We start from the raw sequence: 22,836 nt of genomic DNA on the forward strand, positions 1-22,836 counted from the left end.
TGCATGGTTCCAAAGCTACTTGGTCAGCGCTTCAGAAACTTAGAAACTGGGAAGGATCACAGGCTGTGCGCACATGCGTGTGATCATGTGTGTACACAAGAACATACTCACCACATGCCACAGGAGAGCACATGGAGAACACAGAAATCCCATGGCTGAGGCAACTGGGGAAGACTGCTCAGGAGAGGGAAGTGGATCTGGCCTAGGAGATGGTGGGACAGCAGGAGGCCAAAGGGAGCTTCCACAAAAAAGGAGCAGAGGTCAGCCAGCCAGTGGGGGCAGAACCCAACCCCGGAAAAGCCTTGAGAGTAACAAGGGGGAGAACAAATTCAAGGCAGGAAGCCACACGGGGATGCCTCCGGAAGGTGGGCAGCCACCTCTGGCCCTCGGAAAACCCACCATGGAAGCCTGCCACACAAGTCAAGTCTGTGGGTTAGACGGGTGGGTCCTGAGGGCTTCTGAATTGGAACTCTGGAGAAAAGGCTTTCCATCTGGGTGACTGGGACCGGCTGTTCGCCTGCAAGGGAAAGCCAGGGAGTGGGTCTGAGGACACAGACCTCAGGCTCCAGGCTCAGGCTCACACCATCCGGCCCCAACACTCGGCAGCACGGACTGGCTTGGGGCGGGGGACGGGGGGTGGGGGGAGGATTGCGGATTAGGAAGATCAGGTCTTTCTCCTTCACAGGCTTGGGATTCTTCAAATCTTCCACAGTCGTGATTACATGTGTAATCCAAGAAAGAAGGGAGATTTTTAAACCCCCCTCAAACGGATATTAGAAATAAAGGGAGTACATGACAAAATAAAGTCTCCCCTTGGGGAAGGAAGACACTAATCGCAGGCAGCTTGGTTCAAACACTGGCCAGAAGAAGGAAGGCCACAGTTGCGGACACTGAGCAGGAGACACAGACTCCAAACACAGGACAAACGTTTCCTGTGTCTGATGAGGTTTTGGTGTTTCTCTTGGAAGCAGCGTTTAGACATCTGACTGGGTGGACGAGGGCGGCTGGGGTCACTACGCCTCATGCCTCCCTGCCGTTCTCTTAGCCTCACAAACAACAGTGCATCGTGTTCAGGGGTGCCCGGTGGCTCAGTCGGTTAAGCGTCCAGCTCCTGCTTTCTTTCACCTCGGGTCACGATCTCAGGGTCGTGGAATCGAGCCCCGCGCCAGGCTCTAGGCTCAGTGCTGAGTCCGCTTGAGAGTCTCTCTCTGACCCTCCCCCCGGTTCATGTGCATGCTCTCTCTCAAATAAATCAACCAATAAAATCTTTAAAAAAAGAAGCGTATAGTATTCAGCTGATCAAAAAGGAGGAACGGTGCGGGGGCGGGGGGGAATTGGTTTAACCAGTAGAGCAAGATCGATTCAGACTTCGAATTGATAAGGAAAAAGCATCCTTGACACAGAAGATCTATGCCCACCACAAGGAGCCGCCCGGTGGGTGCAGAGAGCCAAGGCATGAAGTGCCAGATTCCAAAACTTCAAATGGGTGAGCCAGGTGCAGAGGGTCCGGGTTCAGGGGAGGCCGGACAGGACAAGGCCCCGGAACTCCCACAGCCGGATGCTCTGGGAACATTCCCACATGTCCGCCACGAGCAGGGGAGGCCTGAAGTGGCCGCCTCAGCCTCCCCCCACTCCCTAGGAGCAGAACAGTATTATCCTGCCTCCTTCGCTCACAAAGACCTTCTGTCTGTGATGGCACCTGACCTGTGAGGGAGCTGAGTGTCACCCCAGCCGCCGCCACCACCATTGCCAACATCCTCAGTTTATGGAGGAGAAGGGTAGGGCTCAGAGAAGTTAGCGGGCTGCCAACGAGCCCCTCCAGATAAATCACAAAGTCAACACCTGACCAGGACCTTCCAATGGGCCACCCGCCTGGCGGCCACCACTGAGCTGAGACAGACGTGTTTATCTCCTGGGATACAACATCGAGTCAAGGCGAGGAACGCAAGCCCGGGGCCCCAGCCCACAGCCCGCATCACCGTTACAGAGACTTTTCTAAGGATTAATTACAACTAGGAAGAGGAGCTACAGCAAAAGGGGGACTTCGCTGTGTGTGTGTGTGTGTGTGTGTGTGTGATAATCCATCACGGCAGTTCACTCCAGGGAGCCATACGCTGGGAAAGAAGAGCACCAGACGTGGGCGCCACCCCCTGCCCAGGGCCACACAGGTAGTAAGCATGCCCGCTGCACAGCCTGGCAACTGGGGACCACCACATGCAGGGCCAAGAGCTTTTTTTTAGAAAACACACACACACACACGCACACACTCATGCTCACAGACACACTAACAAAACGAAAACATGCGCTGTTACCAACACCCAGGAGGAAAGGAGCGGGCGCCATACGCGTGCTAGCAGCACCCTCTGGTGGTCCATCAGGGCACTGCAGCCTCCATGCACAGGGCAGAAGTGCACCGCAAGGAAAATGTGGCTAACCCCTCCTGATCCCTAATTCTGGCAGGCACCACAGTTTGCCCACACCCACTTAATCTTCTCATAAATCCAGCAGGGAAGGGGCCGATGTCCCCCCCCCTTTTTTTTGACGATTTTATTTATTTGAGACAGAAAGAAAGAATGTAAGAGCCCAAGAGCAGCAGGAGGGAGAGGCAGGCTCCCAGGGTGGGACTCGATCCCAAAACCCTGGGATCATGACCTGAGCCAAAGGCAGACACCTAGGCGACTGAGCCACGCAGGAGCCCCTCTGCTATTCCCCACTTTAGATGAGTACGCCGAGCCCGGGCAGGAGACTGCCAGGTCATGCAGCAGGCGCACACTCCAACACATCCCAGGCCCAGTGCCCAGGCTAAATGAGTCACCACGTGACATCTACTGCTGCTTTTTGAGTGGGAAGAGGACCCGTCCTGGCAGCCCAGTCCTGACCGGCCCAGCAGGTGAATCAGACCCAACACCAACCAGGGACTCTCTGTCCTCATCACAAAGAACCACTGCGTAGCCAGTTCTCAATCTGCATTAAAGTTATTTTCAAGTCTTGTGGTGCTCTCCCATTTACAGCCACAGTTCTATGTGAAAGAAATGCGGCTGAGCCGGAGAAGCCTGACTCAGAAGACAGGTGAGCATCCATTCCCACGGTGTACAAAAGCAACACGATTCCTCTTGCACTATTTGAGTCAGGATGGGGTTACCTACCCTTGGGCAGGTGCTGGGTTCGAGGGCTTCTTGGGTATGGTGGGGCTCTGCTTGGATCCACAAGGAATTCTGTGAACACTCATGGACTTGTCTATTCTATAAACACTCTTCTACATGTATGCTATGTATCAACTTGAAAAAAGCAAAATTTAAAGGACAAAAATGTAAGGACAAAAGCAGATTCTGATTTGCAAGTGGATCTCTTATTTAAAATGACACAGGAGGTGAGAAAGAGGGAGCCGTGACGATCAGACCCGGACGTGAAGCCTCCTCTGCCCAAGGAGCCGTGCGTCCCCGGCACCTGCGGGTCTCCTGAGGGTCTGTTTCCTCGTCTGCTGTGGCGGCACCGCACAGGACCAGTTCAGGAACCAACACCTCAAAGACCAGCGGTAGGAAGTGCACCAGCCCAAGACAGGGCCTGGATACACCATCCCCTACTGGGTCCCCCCGACCCTATGAAAGATTCTGTGGAAGTCTGTGAATCTCTACAGGTCCAGAACAGAAGTGGCCTTCAGATGAAACGGGGTCTTTGAGCCTCAATGACAGCGCCCTCTGAGCCCAAGCAAGAGAGTGAACACAGTTCCACCCCACAGCGCCTCCACTACAGCCCGCAAGCCCTACAGGCACCTGCCCTCCCGCCCACACCCCACACCCACAGATCATCTCCCAGGGGCCCTCCCAGCTCCAAGGATGGGGGACTGAAGCTCCAATAGGGGCGTACCCTAATCTGTGGTATTATCATGCCTCTCACAAATGCTGATGAACACACCAGCTTCTGTAACTCACCAAGTTAAGGTTTTATTCAACGGGAGGGAGAAATCCTATGGGTGCTCCTTTGCTGGAACTGGATTAACAAAATAAAATACGAAATGCTCAGGATCAGCTATAATTAACGCTGGGCCAACAGTTGCATTATAATTTTATGCATACACATTTCTTCCATGCTGGAAGTTGGCAGAATTTTTTTAAGCTATTTTTAAGCACTCCCCGAGTGCGAGCCTCGGGCAATGGAGTATATGCACGTTTAACATAATCCGAAGTGCAGAGCTGGCCCCCTTCCTTGGGAAGGCACCACAAGTAACACACGTGAACAAGAGCCCACTTCTCCAGCCCAGCATCTGTGCGAAGATCTGAGAACGGGGCGGGGGGGCGGGGACCCTCCCGTGCAAAGGATGGAGGTGGCCCCAACTGCATCTCTGGGATCATTTCCACATGAAACACGAAGTGTGTGACATCTTGCAGAGTTTTACAGGACATGTGAGGGAGAGAGCAACGCCCACGGTAGCCACCAGGCCTCTGACTTCCCAGTGTTTGGTTTTTTTGTTGTGTTGGTTTATTTTGCTTCCTTTGTGTTTCTGAGGAGTCTTTTATCTCACTTCTGAAGGGAAAGGGCTGCAGGTCCCAAGCTCTGGGTTCAAACCCCGCCCACACCGCAGCTTCCAAGCGATGGGGCAGCCTTTCCCTTCCCAGAGCTGCAGGCCACTCAGTGAGAGAAGGGGACCACTGAAGCTGCTGCTGACCTCATGAGGACAATGGCGGGGGGTGAAGGGGGGTCATGGGGGAACCGGTGGGAGAAGGGCTTTTGCAGGCAGCAAAAAGCGGTGTAAATGCAGAACAGAACCGGTTCTCTGAAACCCAGGGCAGTCGGGCTGGTTGACTAAAGCTACGAACCGTGTGCTCGGTGGCTCCCCTCCTAGCACTGGAACTGTCCGTAGAGAAGCCAGCGTGGGAGCCCTACACACACACACACGGGCACAAACATGCACACGTGTATATAGCACGTACCTGCATGTACATGTATTAGATGCACGCAGCACGCATGAGCTGTGCGTGCATGTGTGTGTGGACACGTGCTATTCACACACGTACACGTGTAGCACAGATGCACACACTCACACACGCTTCCCTTAGGAAAAGATGCGATGCAGGCCACTCAGAAGCTCTCTGAGGGACGGACATAAACCACCCCGCGTGCATGATGACAGGGAGTAGAACCCACGGCTCTGGGAAGAGAAAGCACCACGAGGAGGGCAGAAGAAGTCAGGCGAACAAGGAAAGAAGCAGAGCGGCCAGGACTCACACTTCCAGAGTCTGAGGCAGACCGGCGCCTGGGGGACTGGTTGGGGGACCTGAACGGCAGGAGCTGGGGACGCGGATCCCATAAAAGAGTGTGCACTCCGCTGTGGACAGACAACCTGGTGGGGTTCCCCAGCCTCCTCCCTCCCCGGCAGAAGCTCAGATTCTACCCATGGTGTCTTCCCTGCGGCACCCCAAGCCACAGGGGAAGGAAGAGCCAGGACCCAAGGAATCGGGAGATGCCGGGTCACCGCAGCCCGTGTTTAATGCCCGGGCCTGTCTTCTGATTAGACCTGCCCCGCCCCTGTTTCCTCATTCTGCTTCCCACATTATTCTAAAGAGGAACTCAGCTTCCTCCAGCATCACCCCAAGTACACGGCCTGGTACCCATTAGCAAAGATGCCACCTGCCCGGTCCCCATTCCTGCTGCCTACTCACGCCCCACCGCTGGTAACCCAAACACAAAGCCCTGAGAAAGGCTGGCTCTGGCCCAACCCTTCTCCTGCCTGGGCTAGGCTTCAGTTCAGTGCACGCCGGCCCACGTAAAGCAGGGGTGCGAGGCGGCAGGAGAGGGGAAGCGCACGGCTGCATTTCCCGGGCTCAGGCTGGACAGTCTCATGGGTAGAGCGGGCTCGTCAGCACAGCCTCTCGGGGGTTAGAGAGGGCTCAGCGCATGTTCTGTGCTGTCATGTGTTAGGAACTCTTCCTGCCCGAGGACCGGCTCTGGAGGGAAAGCTGCTCAGCCGCCAGGGCTCAAGACTGCAAGCCTCCGCTCGCCTACAGGAACAGGAGCCCCGGTGTGATTTCAAACTCTCTAGAAGCCACGGGAACACAAGAAGAAACAAGTAAAATCAATTTTAACCACATGTCCCCTGTAATCCAGGATATCCAAAATATTACCATTTCACCTATACTCCATGTGTAAAAGATGGATGAGAAATTTCATTCTGTTTCTTTTTTGTACCAAGTTTTCGAAACCCAGCATCTATTTTCTACTTACAACGTACCGAAGTTTGCACTAGACGCAAATCCAGGATTCACTGTCTTTCCAGACCCCAGGCAACTTTCCCACTGCAGATCAGAGAATCGTGGCATGTGGATTGCACTCCCCCGCATCCAGAAGGACCGGAGAGGGCCTCCACCACCCCAACATCTTTGGGACCCACTGAGTTAGGAAAACCTACACAGGAAATTAGTACGTTTAGATCTTGTCGACCACGTTTAGACCCCGTCCACATTGTTACAGGAGAGGGAGAAGACAAAGGGGTATTTTCATTTATTACTGTCATGGGCTGAGAAGCCGCCTGTCTACTCCAGGATCCTGGGGTCATAATCAAAAGAGATTCAATAAAATAAAAGCCTGGACAGGAACTGAAGGCTGACAGGGCAAACATGCAAATTCAACTTCAAATTGTAAATGCCTGCGCTACTTATGAAAGCCTGAAACGAGTCTCAGTGATAAATTAGTCTGAACTTGAAAATTAATTCTTGGAGAAAGAACTGTCCTCTTATATCCAGCCATGCCACAGTTTTTTGTTTTTTGGTTTTTCTGCTTTTTGTTTTTTTTCAAATTCCAGAAGAGCTTTAAATTAAGCAGGAAGAGCCAGTAGGAAAAGAGTTTTCCAAATCCCACCAGCCACCCCCCCCCCCACCAGACTGATCCAGCCCCCTCTTCCTAGGAACTAAGATGTGAAGTAAGTATTAGGTATATTCTCCAAATGCCTGGGCTATTAGGAAAAAAAGCCCTTTTTAACTTATGTTCATTAGCTTCATAAAACAACATTTAGTAAGTGCCTAATGTATGTCACACATTATGCCGGGCACATTTAGAAATGAGGAAGATACAGACCCTTCCACTCTGTTCATGAGAATAATTTAAAGTGACTATGATTTTATTTGTGGTCGAATTTCATACTCCTGCTATGGAAAGCTCAGAGAGGTGCCTGAATCCGGCCTCCAGGCCAGCGTCTGCACAGGACAGACAGCCCTACCAGACCCTCACCTTCAGGGTCCCGGCAGGTACCGTTCCTGTTCACACAGCTGGGAACTTCAGCAGGTCAGGCAACTGCCCTTGTCCCTGACCTGGCTCCAGCTAGAGCAGTCTGAGGGTGACCATGGCAAGGCCAGCCCCTCCAGCTATATCTGAACAGGCTCTCCAGTGGTCCTGGGGGTCTTCTACCCTACAAAGCTGGCATCCCAGCCCTTCAGCCACACCTGATGGGTGGCCCACAGCCCCCACCCCTGCAGGAGCCTGCAAGTGTCTCTCAAACCGCCAGCCGCAGGTCTATACACACACACGTCCCCTAGGGGGCGATAAAGGGCAAAGGAGAACTGGCGTCCAAGCACTGGTTCAGGGCCGCAGGCTTGAAATTCTACAAAGTGGGGAGGGCTGGCAGGTGCCTGCAGTGTGCCGAGCAGACTTGTTTTAGTTCGAGAACCTTTCTTCAAGTCTCAGCTCCAACCTCACTTTCTCAGACAGCCTTTTCTTAAACCCCTTCAATGTAAGTTAGGTCTCGGTTAGTCTCGCCCTCCCTGTGTTCACTTTAGCAGCAACTACCACAGTGTGTGATCGTGTATTTAATGGCGTGTCTGTTTAACCTCTGTCTCCCCTAATAGACTGTATCCTCTGAAAACATCAATTTTATTTCATTCAAGATACAGTTATAAGCTTAAAAAGATCAATGCTACGGGCTAATAAAGATACTCACCTATAAACAGAGAAATGATGCTGACTTCCTTTGTTGTGAGGACTAGAACGAGTCCAGAGCGCTCACCTGAGGATGTTAACCACCTCATTCCTCATTCTCACTTCCTGGCAAAACAAGTCAAGACCTTGTGCTGGGGAGAGACCCATGAGCTCCAAGTGGGACAGCCACCGGCCAGCCCCCAGCCGGGGGAAAGCACTTCACTGCTCTGGTCTCCAACTTTGTAAAATGGGACTAGATGCAGCATGTGGAACACTGGTTTGAAGAGAAAGCAGACCCAGACGAAGGGCCTGGAAGTAAGATGCTCTGTGAGACAGAACAGGGTCCAGGTTTGCGCAGGGCACCCCCCCCCCAGCAAAGGGACGTCCCACTTCAGCCGCACAGCTTCCAAGGGAATTCAGCTCCTTCCTGGAAACTTACACCCTCGGTCATCTCTGTGCTCCCCGGGTCTGTGCCCCCCGCCAAAAAAGAAGCAAAAGTCAGTCCTTTCTTTGAAATACAAGAAATACACTCAACTCAAATATTCACGCATTTAAGTAGAAAAATAATAAATAAGCAAGTGTGGGGATAATCCCTAAAATGAAATACAAACAGAAACAAATGAATAGAACCGGACTTTAAATAAGCAACATAGGGGCGCCGAGGTGGCTCGGTCGATTAAACCCTGCCTTCAGCTCAAATCATCATCTCAGGGTCCTGGGATGGAGCCCCACATTCGGCTCCTTGCTCAGTGGGGAGCCTGCTTCTCTCTCCCTCTCCCTGCTGGTCCCCCTGTTTGTGCACTCTCTATGTCAAATAAATAAAATCCAAAAAAAAAAAAAAAAAAATGAGCACCATACCTGCACTGACATGGGAGGGAAGAGCTGGGGAGAGCCAGCCAGGTCACTAGGGAAGCCTGCGCTTACACCCCCTCGGCCCCAGGTCAAAGAGACACAGAGATCTGATGAAATACTGAACTCGAGTTAGTGGGTCTCTTTCCCAGAGACAGAGGTTAGCAATTTGGAAACTATTTTTAGTAGATCCTAGGACTGAGCAAATAAGTTACTTGCTATGGGTACTGGGAGACAGTCTCTTGGGTCAGAGAAGGGAGTTATAGATATGGAAAGGGAAGAGTAGAGTAGACCCAGTGCTGTTGGGTTGGAATTGGAAAAGATCCACAGAATAGATGTGGGTCGGCCACGTGTGAACTTTCCACGCGTCTGCATGGTGCGTGTGCACACGTGCGCCCATTTCCCCACCGTGCTGAAGACCAATCAGTGACATTTTGGCCATCATGAGATCCCCTATTCTCACATCTCCAATTCTCAATACCACTCTCCGCTTCAACCCGTTCTCCTCCAGACACAGCCGATTCCAGAGCTGGAGAGGGAATGTCCTGTTGTTCAGAGACCAAGGAAGTTCTCACAGAAAGAAGGGACACATCAAAGAGGCTTCAGCTAGCCAAATATTGAGGAAGTCGGGTCACAAAATTCAACAATGTAAAGGATTAAAAACCACTGAATAAAGAATTCATGAGTCCACAGATTCATAAAAAAAAAAAAAATGGGAAGCTCTTGCTCACAAAGACAGACACGGAATAAATGCAGAAGAAATCACGGCATTCAAGACCCATCTCCTGGCAAGCGTCGGTGGTAACGGGGCCTGGCAAGAATCATCAGCAGAAGCTAAACCGAGGGGAGAACAAAGTCTGAGAAATGCAGAGGGGCGGGACAGGGACCGGGTCTCAAAATGCCGCATTGTGAGCCAATTACCAAGGAGAAGAACAGTAACTGTACTGTACCTCGTGAGAAGCTGACCCCCTGGCCTGCACCCCAGGCACACAGGGCCCGAGGGCAGGGCGCCTCCTGATGGCAGGGTCAGGACTGTGGTATTCACACCCACACCGCAGGATCCCAGCACCATCACGACCAAACTTCTCGCAAGGCCCGAGGGAGGGATGCTCTACAAAATCACGGGGCCATACTTCTCAAGACTCTCAGTGTGTGCAACACAAGGACAAAGGAACCGCTCCCTGCTCAGGCGGTGAAGGGACATGGCAGCCAAATGCAGGGCCGGAGCCACGGCCTCCAGGGGTTTTACATGGAATTGTTGAAACTGCGGAAAGTGCACTTCCATTGGCAAAATCTGAAGAGCGTTCTGTCGATGCTCCCGTCTCCCTCTGATCACCGAAGCCGGCTGTGTGGCAGAATGTCCTTGTTTGAGGACACGAACACTGGCAATATTTAGGAGCGGGTCAAAGGGCTTTACGGCTGCAACTTGAATCCAGGGCTTTGGAGAGGAAGGAGGAGGCAGGGGAGGGCATGAGGCCGTTCTGGGATGTCCTCAGTCCAGAAACTCACCAGCGACCAGGAACATGCCCAGTCTTAAACCACAGGACCTCATGTCACACCCCCTCAGTGGCTCTGACCACACCCACAGGCACAGTTTAGGAACCACGGAGATAAGGCGGTCACCGGGGCTGGTCAGGAACAGACCCAGAGACTCGCCCAGCTGATGGCAGCAGCAGAACAGGCAGAGAAAGAGGGAGAGACGGAAGGCAACCTCAAGAGGGGCAGCGAGACGGCCAGAGGGACGGGGTGCGACGCTCGGACACCTGAGCGGCTGTGCTAAGGAATTCTTGTTTAACGTAATAGCAGCGACAGCAAACGACACCCTGATGCCACCAGTGCACCTCACAGCTGAGAATTCCAGACTCTCTCCGCCCTTGAGCCACTCTGGCCAGGACCCCCAAAGGTCAATGGAAGCACCATGTCCAGCCCAGGACTCTTCTCCCAACCAGCAGGACAGGCCTCCTGGGGGCCACCAGGGGTCAAGGGCACAGTGCCCTCCTGGCTACCCATTTGCCCTTGACCCAGTCCCCGAAAGCCAGGCAGGAAGTCGTCCCCAATTCCATCAGTGGTCCCCGCTCCCTGAGGTCCTTCTGTGCCTTCTGCCCAGTTCCTGCCAGGAAAGCTGGTCTCCCCACCCATGCCTCTCACGTGGGCACTTCTCACGTGGCCTCTGACTAGAGAGCAAGACTCAGGAAAAATCAAAAGGAAAATTACAGCATGCAGTGTTTCCCTGATGACTTCCTTCCAAAAACTGAGAAGGGGAGAAAGAGGCAGCGGAGGAGAGAGACAGGCATGAGAAGAGCAGAATCAGAGCCCAGCATTCAGGGTTCCTGGCACTCTGGCCACCAGGACCCCACAATCTCCCTGAAAGTTCAGGGACCTCCTAGGGCTCCCCACCCCCAGCCCCGCAAGGCAGACAGGGAAGTGAGGACAAAAGCTGGGTCCGCCCGAGTGCAGGCAACCCCACTCCAGGCCAACAGCAAACTCCGGCAGGCAACGGGGCAGGTTAAAACCCCAACAGTGGACGCTTCTGGACTCTGCCAGAAAAGCAGGAAGATCCATTAAAGGAAGGCTGCGGTTCCCCTCCGGGGCAGCGAGGCAGTGCGGCACCTCTGCTGGTGCCAGGACTGCAGGGGCAGGAGCTTGCGGCCAAGGTGAGGTTCAGGTCCTACCACTGCAGGGCCAAGGCGGCAGCCGGGCAGCAAGCAGAGGCATCCAGGGCTGGAGGCCAACAGCACAGCCCGGTGGTCTCCAGCAGGGACTCCAAGAATCTCTCCGGAGCCCACGAAGGCCCTGTGCTCAGCTGGGCACGCTCTAGCTCCCCAAGCCCTCAGGGCCCCCTTGAAGGCACCCACCTGAGCACCAGCCTCAGAGGTCACCCTTCCCGGGACTCCACCCGTCGGAGAACAAGCTCCTCACAGAGGATGCGCTCCCATGATACAGAAATGGAAACAGCCCCCAGGGAGCCCTGAGGACGGCCGCATGGTGGGGCCGCAACTCCAGGCGAGGTCTCTGACGCCGCACAGCTGCTGCCACCCTCCAGCACCTTCATCTCCAGGGCTCCCCCAGACCCCCACCGTGATGGCTGGGCAGCGGGACGGGGGGCCCCAGACTCGGGCAGCGGACAGGCAGGGCCAGGGAAGGCTGTCCGGACTCGGCACTGGGGCCCGGCCCTGAACACGGAAGGCCCTGTGGACCGTCAGGGAGGGACCCTGGGCTCACGCAGGCAGCTCACCCTGCTGGGGTCCTTCGTGCCTCCCTCGCTGCCTTTACCCCTGCTCTGCCCTCTGCCCTCCCGCCGCCCTGGTCACGGCTCTGATGTCACCCGAAGGCGCTGGGGAGGCCTTCCCCCCGCCCCAGGCAGCAGCAGCCTTGACACTGTCCACACACCCACACGCGCAGCCCTCAGCGAGCTGCTGCACGAGCGTGTGGCTGCGGAGCCATCCCCCCGGCCAGCACGCGCGACAGAGCTCCCCGGGGACCCTGCGGTCCGTGCCACTCCCCTCATGGCTCCGGGAACTGTGGATTGCTTTCTAGCCCTGTCGTTCTGCCTTTTCTAGAATTTTTGAAAACCGGAAATCAGTCTGTTGTTTTCAATCGTAGAATAAAGAATTTATCATCTTGACCATGTCTACGTGCACAGCTCAGTGGCATTGAGCACATTCCCGCTGCTAGGCAGTCGGTCCCACCGCCTGTCTCCAGTCTCCAGAACCTTTCATCTTCCCAGGTGAACCCCCATTCCCATGAATCACCCCAGTCCGACCTCCTCCGAGCCTGCAGCAAACTCTGCAGCGTCTCCCGCAATCTGGCCGCCCCACGCGCCTCACCGAAGGGCCGTCACCTGCTGGGGGTCTATCCTCCTGGGTCTGCCTTACTTCGCTTCGCACAAGGGGCTCAAGGTTCATCCACGTCACCGCACGCGTCCGAACTTCCTTTGGAAGAAGGGATCCTGCCCGGTTTTCCGTCGCACCACATTCCGTTCGGCCGCTCGCCCGTCAGCGGACGTCCCGATGCCACTGTATACAACGCTACGAACACGGCGTCCGCACACCTCGCAGACCTGGAGCCCGAGTGTTCTGGGGCGGCCCACAGACCTGCTGGGTCAGACCTGCTGGGCCACACGGACTCTCGTTTTCCCTTTCTGAGGCCCCTCCACTCGGTCTGCACGTTGCCCCCGACCGCGCACGAGGGTTCCAGCTTCTCCACGTGCTCACGGTGGGTCTTCTTTTGTGCCTGGTTCTTTCACGTAATGTGGTTTGGTTTGGCTTCGGTTTTTAAAGATTACATTTTTTTTTTAATTTTATTTATTTACTTGAAAGACAGAGAGAGAAAGATCACAAGTAGGCAGAGAGGCAGGCAGAGAGAGAGGAGGAAGCAGGCTCCCCGCTGAGCAGAGACCCCGATGCGGGGCTCGATCCCAGGACCCTGAGATCATGGCCCGAGCTAAAGGCAGAGGCTTATCCCACTGAGCCACCCAGGCGCCCCTTAAGATTACATTTTTAAGGAACCTCTATGCCCAACCCCCAAGGTCAAGAGCCGCAGCTCTACGGACTGCGCCGGCCGGGCGCCCCTCACGTACAGGCTTCTCAGGCGAATCCTCGCTGCGGCCGCCTCAGCACTCCACTCGTTGGTGCTGACGAGCCACGCTCCGTCACACGGCTGGAACACGACGTGTGTAGCAATTCCTGGGGTGATGAGCCCCTGGGGCGCCTCCAACGTGGGGCTTCCCCAAATAGAGCAGTTACGAGCACGTGCACACATCTTCGCATGGACACGCGTTCCATTCACCTGGGGCAATTGCGGAGGAGTGGCACTGCCGGGTCGGACGGTGAGCGCGTGTCTCATGTGGTGCGACACCTTGCCTCCAAAGGATTTGCAAAGCGTCTGCGCCAACCTGCCTCCCCACCCCCACCCAGGGGCGCTCTGGGGACTCCCCGTTCTTACCCACCCTGGGTGGCATCAGTCTTTGCAGTTTCAGCCACTAGTGGATGTGAAAAGCCATCCTGTCATCTAAGTTACATCCTAAGTTACATCTCGCCTGTGATAATGACGTTGTGCATCCTTGCCCATGTGTCGGACCCACTTGCACCAGATTCTCTGTAAAACCTCTCTCAAACATTCTGCTCATCTTTTTTTTTTAAGATTTTATTTTTTTATTTTATTCATGTATTTGTGAGAGAAATTGCAAGTACATAGGCAGACAGAGAGAGAGGAGGAAGCAGGCTCCCTGCTGAGCAGAGACCCTGATGTGGGGCTTGATCCCAGGACCCTGAGATCATGACCTGAGCCGAAGGCAGAGGCTTTAACCCACTGAGCCACCCAAGCGCCCCTTTTGCTCATCTTTTAACTGATTTCGTCTTCTCCATGGCTGTGAGCTAGTTCCCTGTGAACAGGATTCTTGGGGCCCCCCAAAGTCCAGCTTCTGGGAGCACCTTTCCTCGAGTGCCGTGTGAGCTGCTGAAGGCTCAGGCCTCAGCCGAGACCCCACACACACAGCAGGGCTGGACACAGGGCAGCAGCAGCAGGAAGACGCTTTCATCTCGGGTGACCCAGGTCTCCCCCAGCTGCCAGGCCCAACAGCAGACCCCAAACCTTCACACCTACAGCCCAGGTTCTGAAACCAGGCAAGGTCCTAACAGACGGCCCAGAAGGAACCTCCCTAAGGGCTCAAGGGCCCAACGTGTGCCAGGCTGCCGGTGCCAATACTGAGTGACCACGGAGCTCCCTGTCACCAAGCCTGACCTTCCGCTTCTTTGTTTGCAAAGCAGAGATGACCTGGCCACTTCGCAGGGCTTTTGTGCGGAATAAACTAACAAGACGTGAAACACGTGACTGATCCCCGCTGACTCCCCCACAGCAACTGTCTGCTTTTGTAAAGGGTCAGGCCACTGTTTCACGTATTTTATTGTGTATTATTACAAAATCCCTCCGTTATGTATTTAATTCTCAAGGACACTACTGCAATGTAGAAGACGGTCAGGGGAAGGCGAGGCTCGAGAGCCAGAAGGAAAAGACGGATGGTGGGAAAAGGGAAAGCAGCCTGTCATACACCAGGTGTGTCCCCACGCCTCCTCTCCCGGATCCTTACAACAGGAGCTGGATTTGTACACAAGGTGACAGGGACGCCCCAACCCGCCAAGGTCCCACAGCCCTGAGAAAGCAAGACCAGGACTTCCACCTGCTTCTCCCACCCGAGGCCCCCGCTCCCTGCATGACCTGAGCTTGGCTCCCCACCTGTGGCCCAGGGGCAGGGATGTCGGGGCAGGGCTCCCTCCTGCTCAGGACGGAGTCCCAGAGCCCTGAGAGGCTCCCAACCACAGGGCCTCAGGGAGGGCTGCACCGGACAGTCGGCCCCAGGGGACTCTTCAAAGTGGCAGGGACAGGGTCTCAGTCCCCAGGATGGGTCTTCTGAGGTGCTTCTGGTAACCTGCCCAGTGCTGCCCCAGCGTCTTGACCAAGCTCAGATATAAAAACAAGGAAGGGCACGGGGGCGGGGCGTGGTGCTCAGCCAGTTAAGGGTCTGCCTTCACCCAGGTCATGATCCTCAGGTCCTGGGATTAAGCCCCATGTCAGGCTCCCTGCTCAGTGGGGACTCTGCTTCTCCCGCTCCCAACCCCCACCACCTGCCACAGCTTGTGCTCCTGCGTCTCTCTCTCTCTGAAATATATAAAGTCTTAAAGAAATAAAGTAAAATAAAAACAGGGAGAATTCAAAGGCCTTCTCTCTGCCACCGCAGGAAGGAACCAGAGCTGTGCTTTTTAGGGACCAGAGATGCACTAAGAAGCCTGGAAGTTTCAGGTCCCTATGCCTGTTGGGTTCTTCACTCCCCCTTCCCTAAAAGCAAACACAGATGGAAGGCTTGCTGGTCTCTAAGGTAAAACCTAATCAATCACCAGTCCCATGGGCTTCCCCTCTCAACTGTTTCTCTGAACCTGCTCTCACCTCTATTCCCACAGCCACTGCCTTGGGATGAGTGCCATCAACCCTGGGCTTTCCTATGATGGCACCTAATGATGGGACTTACTCTGGCCTGCATGTTTACTCTCCAAAAAATGTCCTCCTATGTATCTGTTTTGTTGTTTTTTTGTTTTTGTTTTTTTAAAGATTCCATCTATCTACCCGACAGACAGAGATAACAAGCAGGCAGAGAGGCAGGCAGAGAGAGAGAGAGGAGGAAGCAGGCTCCCCACTGAGCAGAGAGCCTTATGCGGGGCTTGATCCCAGGACCCTGGGATCATGACCTGAGCCAAAAGCAGAGGCTTTAACCCACTGAGCCACCCAGGCGCCCCAACAACATTTCTTAGGATACAAAAAGCACTACCTATAAAAGCAAAAATAATGGTAAACCAGAATTTATTACAATTACAAACTTCTGAACAAAAGAATATAAAAACTAATAACCAAGCAGAGACTGGAAGAAAATATTTACAACACATATATATGACAAAAGACTCATATTCAAACTATATATATATATATAGAACTCCTACAAGCCAACAATTAAAAAAAAAAAAAGAAAAGCAACCCAATGTTTAAAATAGGCAAAAAAACTGAAACAGACATTTCTCCAAAAGTGATATACAAATGGGTGATAAAGTCCAAGAAAAAGTACTCAGGATCACTGATCATCACAGAAATGCAAATTAAGTGAGATGCTACTGCATTCCCTCTAGGACAGATCAAAGGAAAAACTGACAAGGCCAGCTGGGTGAGCATGTGGAGCAAGTGGAATTCTCCTGCGCTGCTGACAGGTGCAAAACAGTACAACTATTCCAGGAGGCTATCTGGAAGTTTCTTTAAAAGTTGGGGCACCTGTGTAGCTCAGTCACTTGAGCACCTGGCTCTTGATTTCAGCCCAGGTCCTAATTTCAGCGTGGTGAGATGGAGCCCCTCCTCACGCTCAGAGTGAAGCCTGCTTAAGACTCTTTCCCCCTCTCCCTCTGGCCCTCCCACACCCGTGCGCATGTGCGTGTGCTCTCTCACTCTTTAAAAAAAGTAAAAGTTAAGGGGCGCTTCGGTGGGTTAAGCTTCTGCTTTTGGCTCAGGTCATAATCCCAGGGTCCTGGGATCCAGCCCCACATCGGGCTCTCTGCTCCGCAGGGAGCCTGCTTCCTCCCCTCTCTCTGCCTGCCTCTCTGCCTACTTGTGATTTCTGTCAAATAAATAAAATCTTAAAAAAAATAAAATAAAAGTTAAATACACCTCTGCCCTACAAGCCAGCCATCCCACTACCCAAAAGCAATGCAAATACAGGTCCACGAAAAACCCTGGACACAAATGGTCATGGCAGCTTTCTTCACAATAACCCCAAACCGGAAATAAGCTCAGATGTTTGTCATATAAACATCCATACAATGGAAAATAAAAGAAACACAACCCTGGATCTCAGAACCTCTACCTGAGTGAGAGAAAGCAGACACCAAAGAATTCTATGATGTTCTACAAAAAGCAGCATCTATGCTAACATTACCCAGACCAGTGGTTGCTTGGGGAGAGGGGAAGAATTGGGTGGGAAGCAGCAAGAGAGAACTTTCTGGAGCGAGAACAGAGCTCTACACTGCCGGGGTGTGGTAATACAGGGGGTCACACTGTACATTCACGGCCTGGGCAGTTCAGTCTATATATTAGCACACCTCAAAGAAACTGTCTTCAGGCAGCTGCTGAGGAAAACTGGCAGGTCCTATTCCTCTCTCATTGATCAACGTTTCATAAGAAGGCCCCAACAGCTGCCTGCTGTTCCAAAGACCATCCCCACAGACCCCTAGGACCCCCACCCCTGCCTCCCGCCCCAACCCCCACCCAGGTCACATAAAACACACCTGTGGGTGGCTCACAGGTGATGTTGGTACCACGGACTCCTTTGCAGTGTACCTCTGCTCACTCCTCAAGTTCCAGTTCAGGCACCTCCTCCTTCAGGAAGCCCTCCCAGAATCCCCTGGCCTGAATTCTCAAGGCTCACTTCCATCAGAGCACCGGGCACTTACTCCTAAGGGACGGGTTTTCCACTGCTAGGCTGGTGCCAGAGCCTCAGGAGGAAACAGTGTGTCAGATCTGACCTTCCATTCACAGCTCCTGGCACAAAGTTTGGCGCAAACATCTGGGTGAACTCAGGAATCAGCTTGGCAGAAAAAAGGAAGGAAGGAAGGAAGGAAGGAAAAGGAAAGGTCCTGAGGGGCAGAAAAGTGGTGGTGCCCCCCTGAAGACAAGATCTGGTGGCAGAAAAGCAAAGAGAAGATCTGACACAGAGAAGGAAGCCAGTAAGGACCCCACAGGGAGCCGTGGGGCTGGCTTACAAGGCCCTTCAGGAGGCCAGGACGTCCAAGACCCCCAGTTCCAGAATGCCACTCCCAGAGCCCCCTGCTCCTCCTTTCCAGGTACCATGGCTGAGCGGGTCCCCACAGCCCCCTGAGGACCCCAGCAAAGCCAGGGGCTGCTCTGAAGCCCGGTCTCCACCCTGCCCAGCCTGTGTCAGCCCCGACCCAGTTTGGGGCACAAAGGCACACCCTTCCAGACTTCAACATTTGCAGCTCCATTTGTTACTTGACTTAAAAGAAGAAAAGTCTGTTACCAGATCTAAAATCCTTTTTTATGTTAATATGCCAAGCATAATCTTTTTATAAGCAAACTCAATTATCTATATATTTTCCGTTCCTTGACAAAAAGAGAGACGACTTCAAATCTGTAATAAATGTTTAATATATCTATTTGCTTTTCTCCTGGATTCCTTTTTTGTTTTTTCCTTTAAATTAATCAAAGTCTACCCCACCTTTCCAACCACAAATATTTTCAAGTAGCAAGTAGATGACAATACACTAGGCTTTAGTATGGAGAGACCAGGTCGGAAAGAGATAAACACCAGCGCCACCAGGCCCTCAGTAGGGAACAGGATTATGTCCGAGGGAGGGCACAGGGGTTCCAAGAGGTGTGATGTCCCGGAGGTCAGGGATCTGGTGATGGGCAGATCTCCTGGACTCAGAGCACCTGTTCTCTCCACACTCCCAATCCTTTCAGCCCTTAAACTTGACACCTGCCCTTGAGAAATTTCAAAGACATGAAATTTTAACAGGATAAACAGCTGAGAACAAAGAGAAAACTACACTCTAGGCTAAGTCCCCTCTACGTAATTAAATCGGCCCAGCTTGACGGGAGACGCGTGCGTGAAACTATCTATAAAAGGAAATGCAACTAAGGGAGTCTTCTCCATAAACCTAATTCCTGACTGCCCTTGCCCTAGGCAAAAACTTAATTCTACTTAAGGACAGCTATCTTTGAGAAGTTGTTCTGCAAATTATACCGCACTGGGAGAAAAGGAATAGGGACCATTTTCCCAGGTAAATGAGAAAGGCTGAGCAGGGAGCCCTTTGGTAACAGATCTCTAATCGGCTGTGACGACCGTCACGGCTGCTAACCTCCTAACGCCGGGGCCCTACAGACTCTGTCCTGCCATCACGCATTACCCTGCTCCCCTCCATCAACCTAACAACCAAGCAAAACAGGAAACTCTTCTCAGAAATTAGCTGATCACGAGTTGACAATAATACATTTCAAAACCTGATCTCTGGTTCACTCCAACTGGAAATTGAAACTACAACAAATGCCCAGGTTTCTTTCCTAAAACTGTTAACTCCCGAAGAGGAGAGGTGGGCCGTTTGCCCCGCGGATCAGCAGCCGTGGAATTACTCGGGAGGGGGAAGGCAGCACATCAGGCCTATCCTTAGCTTAAGAAAGCATGCGGGCGTAGGTCGGGGGTCCTGACCCATCGCTAGGGCTCTGGGTCCGCTCTGCCACACACTCCACACACGCCAGATCGGAGACCACGCCGGGATGACGGCTCCTGACCGCTGCCTGGCATGGAGAGGGGGGCCATGCCCAGCCACAGCGGGAGGGCGTCCCACGGCCAGCACACAGCTCTGGGTGTCTTCTCCAGCCTTCGGCTGGGGACCCTCACTAGGGCCGCTTCAGTACGAAACGACAGGCTCAGAAGAGGAAGCTGAAAGGGGCAGCTGTCACTGGGCTCTGCAAGGAACCCAGACAGGCGAGGCAAGATGTTAGTTCATTCATTCCTCCACGCCCCAGCGGCACAGGGAGCACGACCTCGGGGGGACACTAACGGGGGGTGGAGGACAGCCGGGCACGCAGGAGTCTGGACTGCATCCCCAGCTGGGAGCACGACCTGGGGGGGACACTAACGGGGGGTGGAGGACAGCCGGGCACGCAGGAGTCTGGACTGCATCCCCAGCTGGGAGCACGACCTGGGGGGGACACTAACGGGGGGTGGAGGACAGCCGGGCACGCAGGAGTCTGGACTGCATCCCCAGCTGGAGCCTCGGCGCTGTCTTCTCAGAACTGCACGACGCTGACCCCTCTGAACCTTCGTCCCTCGTCAGTGAAAGACGCAAATTAGCGCCGCTGCGAGAACCGAGCGGCCGACGGCCTGAGGTCAGTGCCAGGGCGCGGGCGATGCTGTTGACCACAGGTGACCTGCCCCAAGCTCAACGTCAAGGCTCCTGGCCCCGGTGTTAAGTGGAAAGTCCAACACGTACTGGGGCGGTCCGCAGAGAGGTTGGCTCGGCGGCGAAACCAGAGACGGCCGCCTGGAGGAGGTGCCATTTGAGTTTAACTTGAAAGGGTGAGGAACAGGGCGGCAGGTAGAGGGTAAAGCACAGGCCATCACGGCGTGCTCCGGTCACCGGCGGCAGCAACAGCGCTGTGGCCTGGAGGTGATGGCTCCCTCCACAGGACACAAATGTCCTTCAGGAGCGCAATCAAATCCTGTTCCTCCATGGGTCCACAGGAGCGACCCATTTCACAGAGGAGGAAGGCGAGGCCAGGCAAGGAGGGGGCCCCAGGCAGGGAGCGCAGGCCAGAGTCGGCAGGCCGGGATTCGAACCTCCCGCCAGCCAGGACGCCGGCGCTCAGTCGCAGGCGCGCGGCCGGCCCTACCCGTCGCCCTGGAAACGGCCCCGCGCGCGCGCGCGCAGTCTCCCCTCGCTCACTCCTGAGAGCGCAGCATTCTCGTGACTTTTTTTAAATAAAACCCCGAGGCGGCGGGATACCACCAACGGCCGAACGTGCCGTCAAAGGACGCCGCTACGTCCGCTCTCCGCCCGGGACCGCGGATCCCTCCGCCGCCCGGCGGCCCGCGCGCTTCTTCTCGACTCCAAACTCGAAACGGGTTCCCGCGCGCCGCGCCGCACCCCACCCCCACCTCATCCCCACCCCAACCCCCAGCCCGGCTCACCTGCCGCCCGCGTCTCCATGGCAACGCCCCCACCGCGGAGGAAAAAAAAGCCTCGGGCCCTTCCGGGCCCCCTCCCGCGCCGACCGCGAAGGCGAGGCGCCCCGCTGATGCTTTCCTTTTTATTTTTATTTTTTTAAGAAAAGAGCCGGCGAGGTTATGGCGAATCTGCGGCATCCAACATGGCGGATGGAGTCTTCGCCCTCCTCTTCACGGGGCGCTGACGCCGGCGTAGCGGACGTCAGCCTCGGGTGACCCTCCCCCAGCGCCGAGAGCGTCTAGGCTGGGCGGCGTAGTGCGCATGCTCCAGCCCGGAGGCCGCGCTCTGCATCCCGCTCCGCTGGTTCCACCGCTCCACTTTTTGAGCCACTCCGGGAAAGCGCTAACGAGAGGCCTGGAATACGGATCGCAGGATTGGGAGTCTTCCCGTTTCGGCCGGGAGCCGGCAGATCTACCCGCCTGCGCATCCTTGGACTCCCCGGGCTAAACGTGCAAGAATTCTGGGTTCCTGTCCCAGTTCTGTTCTTTACTAACTAATCTGGGGCAGCGATTTAACTTTCTCTGGGCTCAGTTTACTGATTTGTCAGTCGCGGTGGGGACAGCCTGCCTCCCTCCATCTCGAGGGCTGCAGACTTTCCCCGAAGCGGGATGCTCTCCATCGAGTCTGGGTCGTTCAGCCAGAATTCAGCAGCCTGGAGCCACCTGGAGAAAGGGGACGCCTTCCGTCCTGACTGTCCTGCAGAAAGTCCCAGCTGCGCCTGAGCCCGCCTCTCCAACGCCGGAGCACAGCCTTCTGCAGGGAGCGTGTCTGCTTGAGATGGGGTGACCTTGTTAGTTTTCGTTGTGAAGGGGATCCTCTCTGCCACTTCCTTCAGATCTCAGCTCTACTAACATCTCCAAGGGGGCCCTCCCGCACCACCCCATCCAGAGTAACCCTGCTAAGTCCCTTTTCTGTTGTTACCTGCACAGTATCTGTTAGCACCTGACATGAATTTATCTCCCTCTCGTCTTGGTCACTCCTGTGGCCCCAGAAACTAGAAATGAGCCTGACAGTTATTTATCGAATAAATTAGTTTCGTGGACTTTGAAGGCTATCTTTTGTTTATAACAAATGATGGTGTTTTTCATTTATGGTGGTAATATAGTTTTTAAACACAACTGCTTGGGGCGCCTGGATGGCTTGGTGGATTAAAGCCTCTGCCTTCCGCTGGAGTCATGATCCCGGGGTCCTGGAACTGAGCCCCACATCGTGCTCTCTGCTGGGCGGGGAGCCTGCTTCCTCCTCTCTCTCTGCCTGCCTCTCAGCTTACTTGTGATCTCTCTCTCTGTCAAATAAATAAATAAAATCTTAAAAAAAATAAAAATAAATAAACACAACTGCTTTACTTTTTTTTTTCTAAAGATTTTATTTATTTATTTGACAGGCAGAGATCACAAGTAGGCAGAGAGGCAGGCAGAGAGAGAGGAGGAAGCAGACTCCCCGCCCAGCAGAGAGCACGATGCAATGCGGGGCTCTATCCCAGGACCCCGGGAACAGGACCGCAGCCGAAGGCAGAGGCTTTAACCCACCGAGCCACCCAGGCACCCCAACTGCTTTACATTTTTAAGAACTAGTCAGCTTTCAAGAAAAGGGTACATATCCAGAGATAAGGAGAAAAAACATAAAAGGGAACCTCAGGTGAGATGTTTGGGAAACACCGATTTGTTTTCACAGTTCCTCTGAAAAGCTTGTCTTTGCCTCTTTTAAGTCTCTTTTTTCTGGGACAATCTCCACCCTGTTGCTGGTCAACCTGAGGTAACCTCCTTGGGACAGCCTGGACTCATGCCTGAGTGTTCCCTTG

At 54.1% G+C, this 22,836-nt stretch overlaps 1 protein-coding gene across 1 annotated transcript in view; it reads right to left on the bottom strand.

Annotated features, from left to right (window-relative positions):
- ZFAT (zinc finger and AT-hook domain containing) overlaps positions 1-21,638 on the bottom strand; it is a 183,220-nt gene extending 161,582 nt beyond the window's left edge. Inside the window, exon 1 of the mRNA XM_004743593.3 lies at positions 20,999-21,638. Coding sequence (XP_004743650.1) covers positions 20,999-21,017 — 19 coding nt within the window. The 5' untranslated portion in view covers positions 21,018-21,638. The remainder of the gene's footprint in view (positions 1-20,998) is intronic.
- Positions 21,639-22,836: the final 1,198 nt, after the last annotated feature.

This window comes from Mustela putorius, unplaced genomic scaffold (assembly GCF_011764305.1).
Source record: "Mustela putorius furo isolate JIRA1106 unplaced genomic scaffold, ASM1176430v1.1 tig00000228_pilon_pilon_pilon, whole genome shotgun sequence".
Lineage (NCBI taxonomy): Eukaryota > Metazoa > Chordata > Mammalia > Carnivora > Mustelidae > Mustela > Mustela putorius.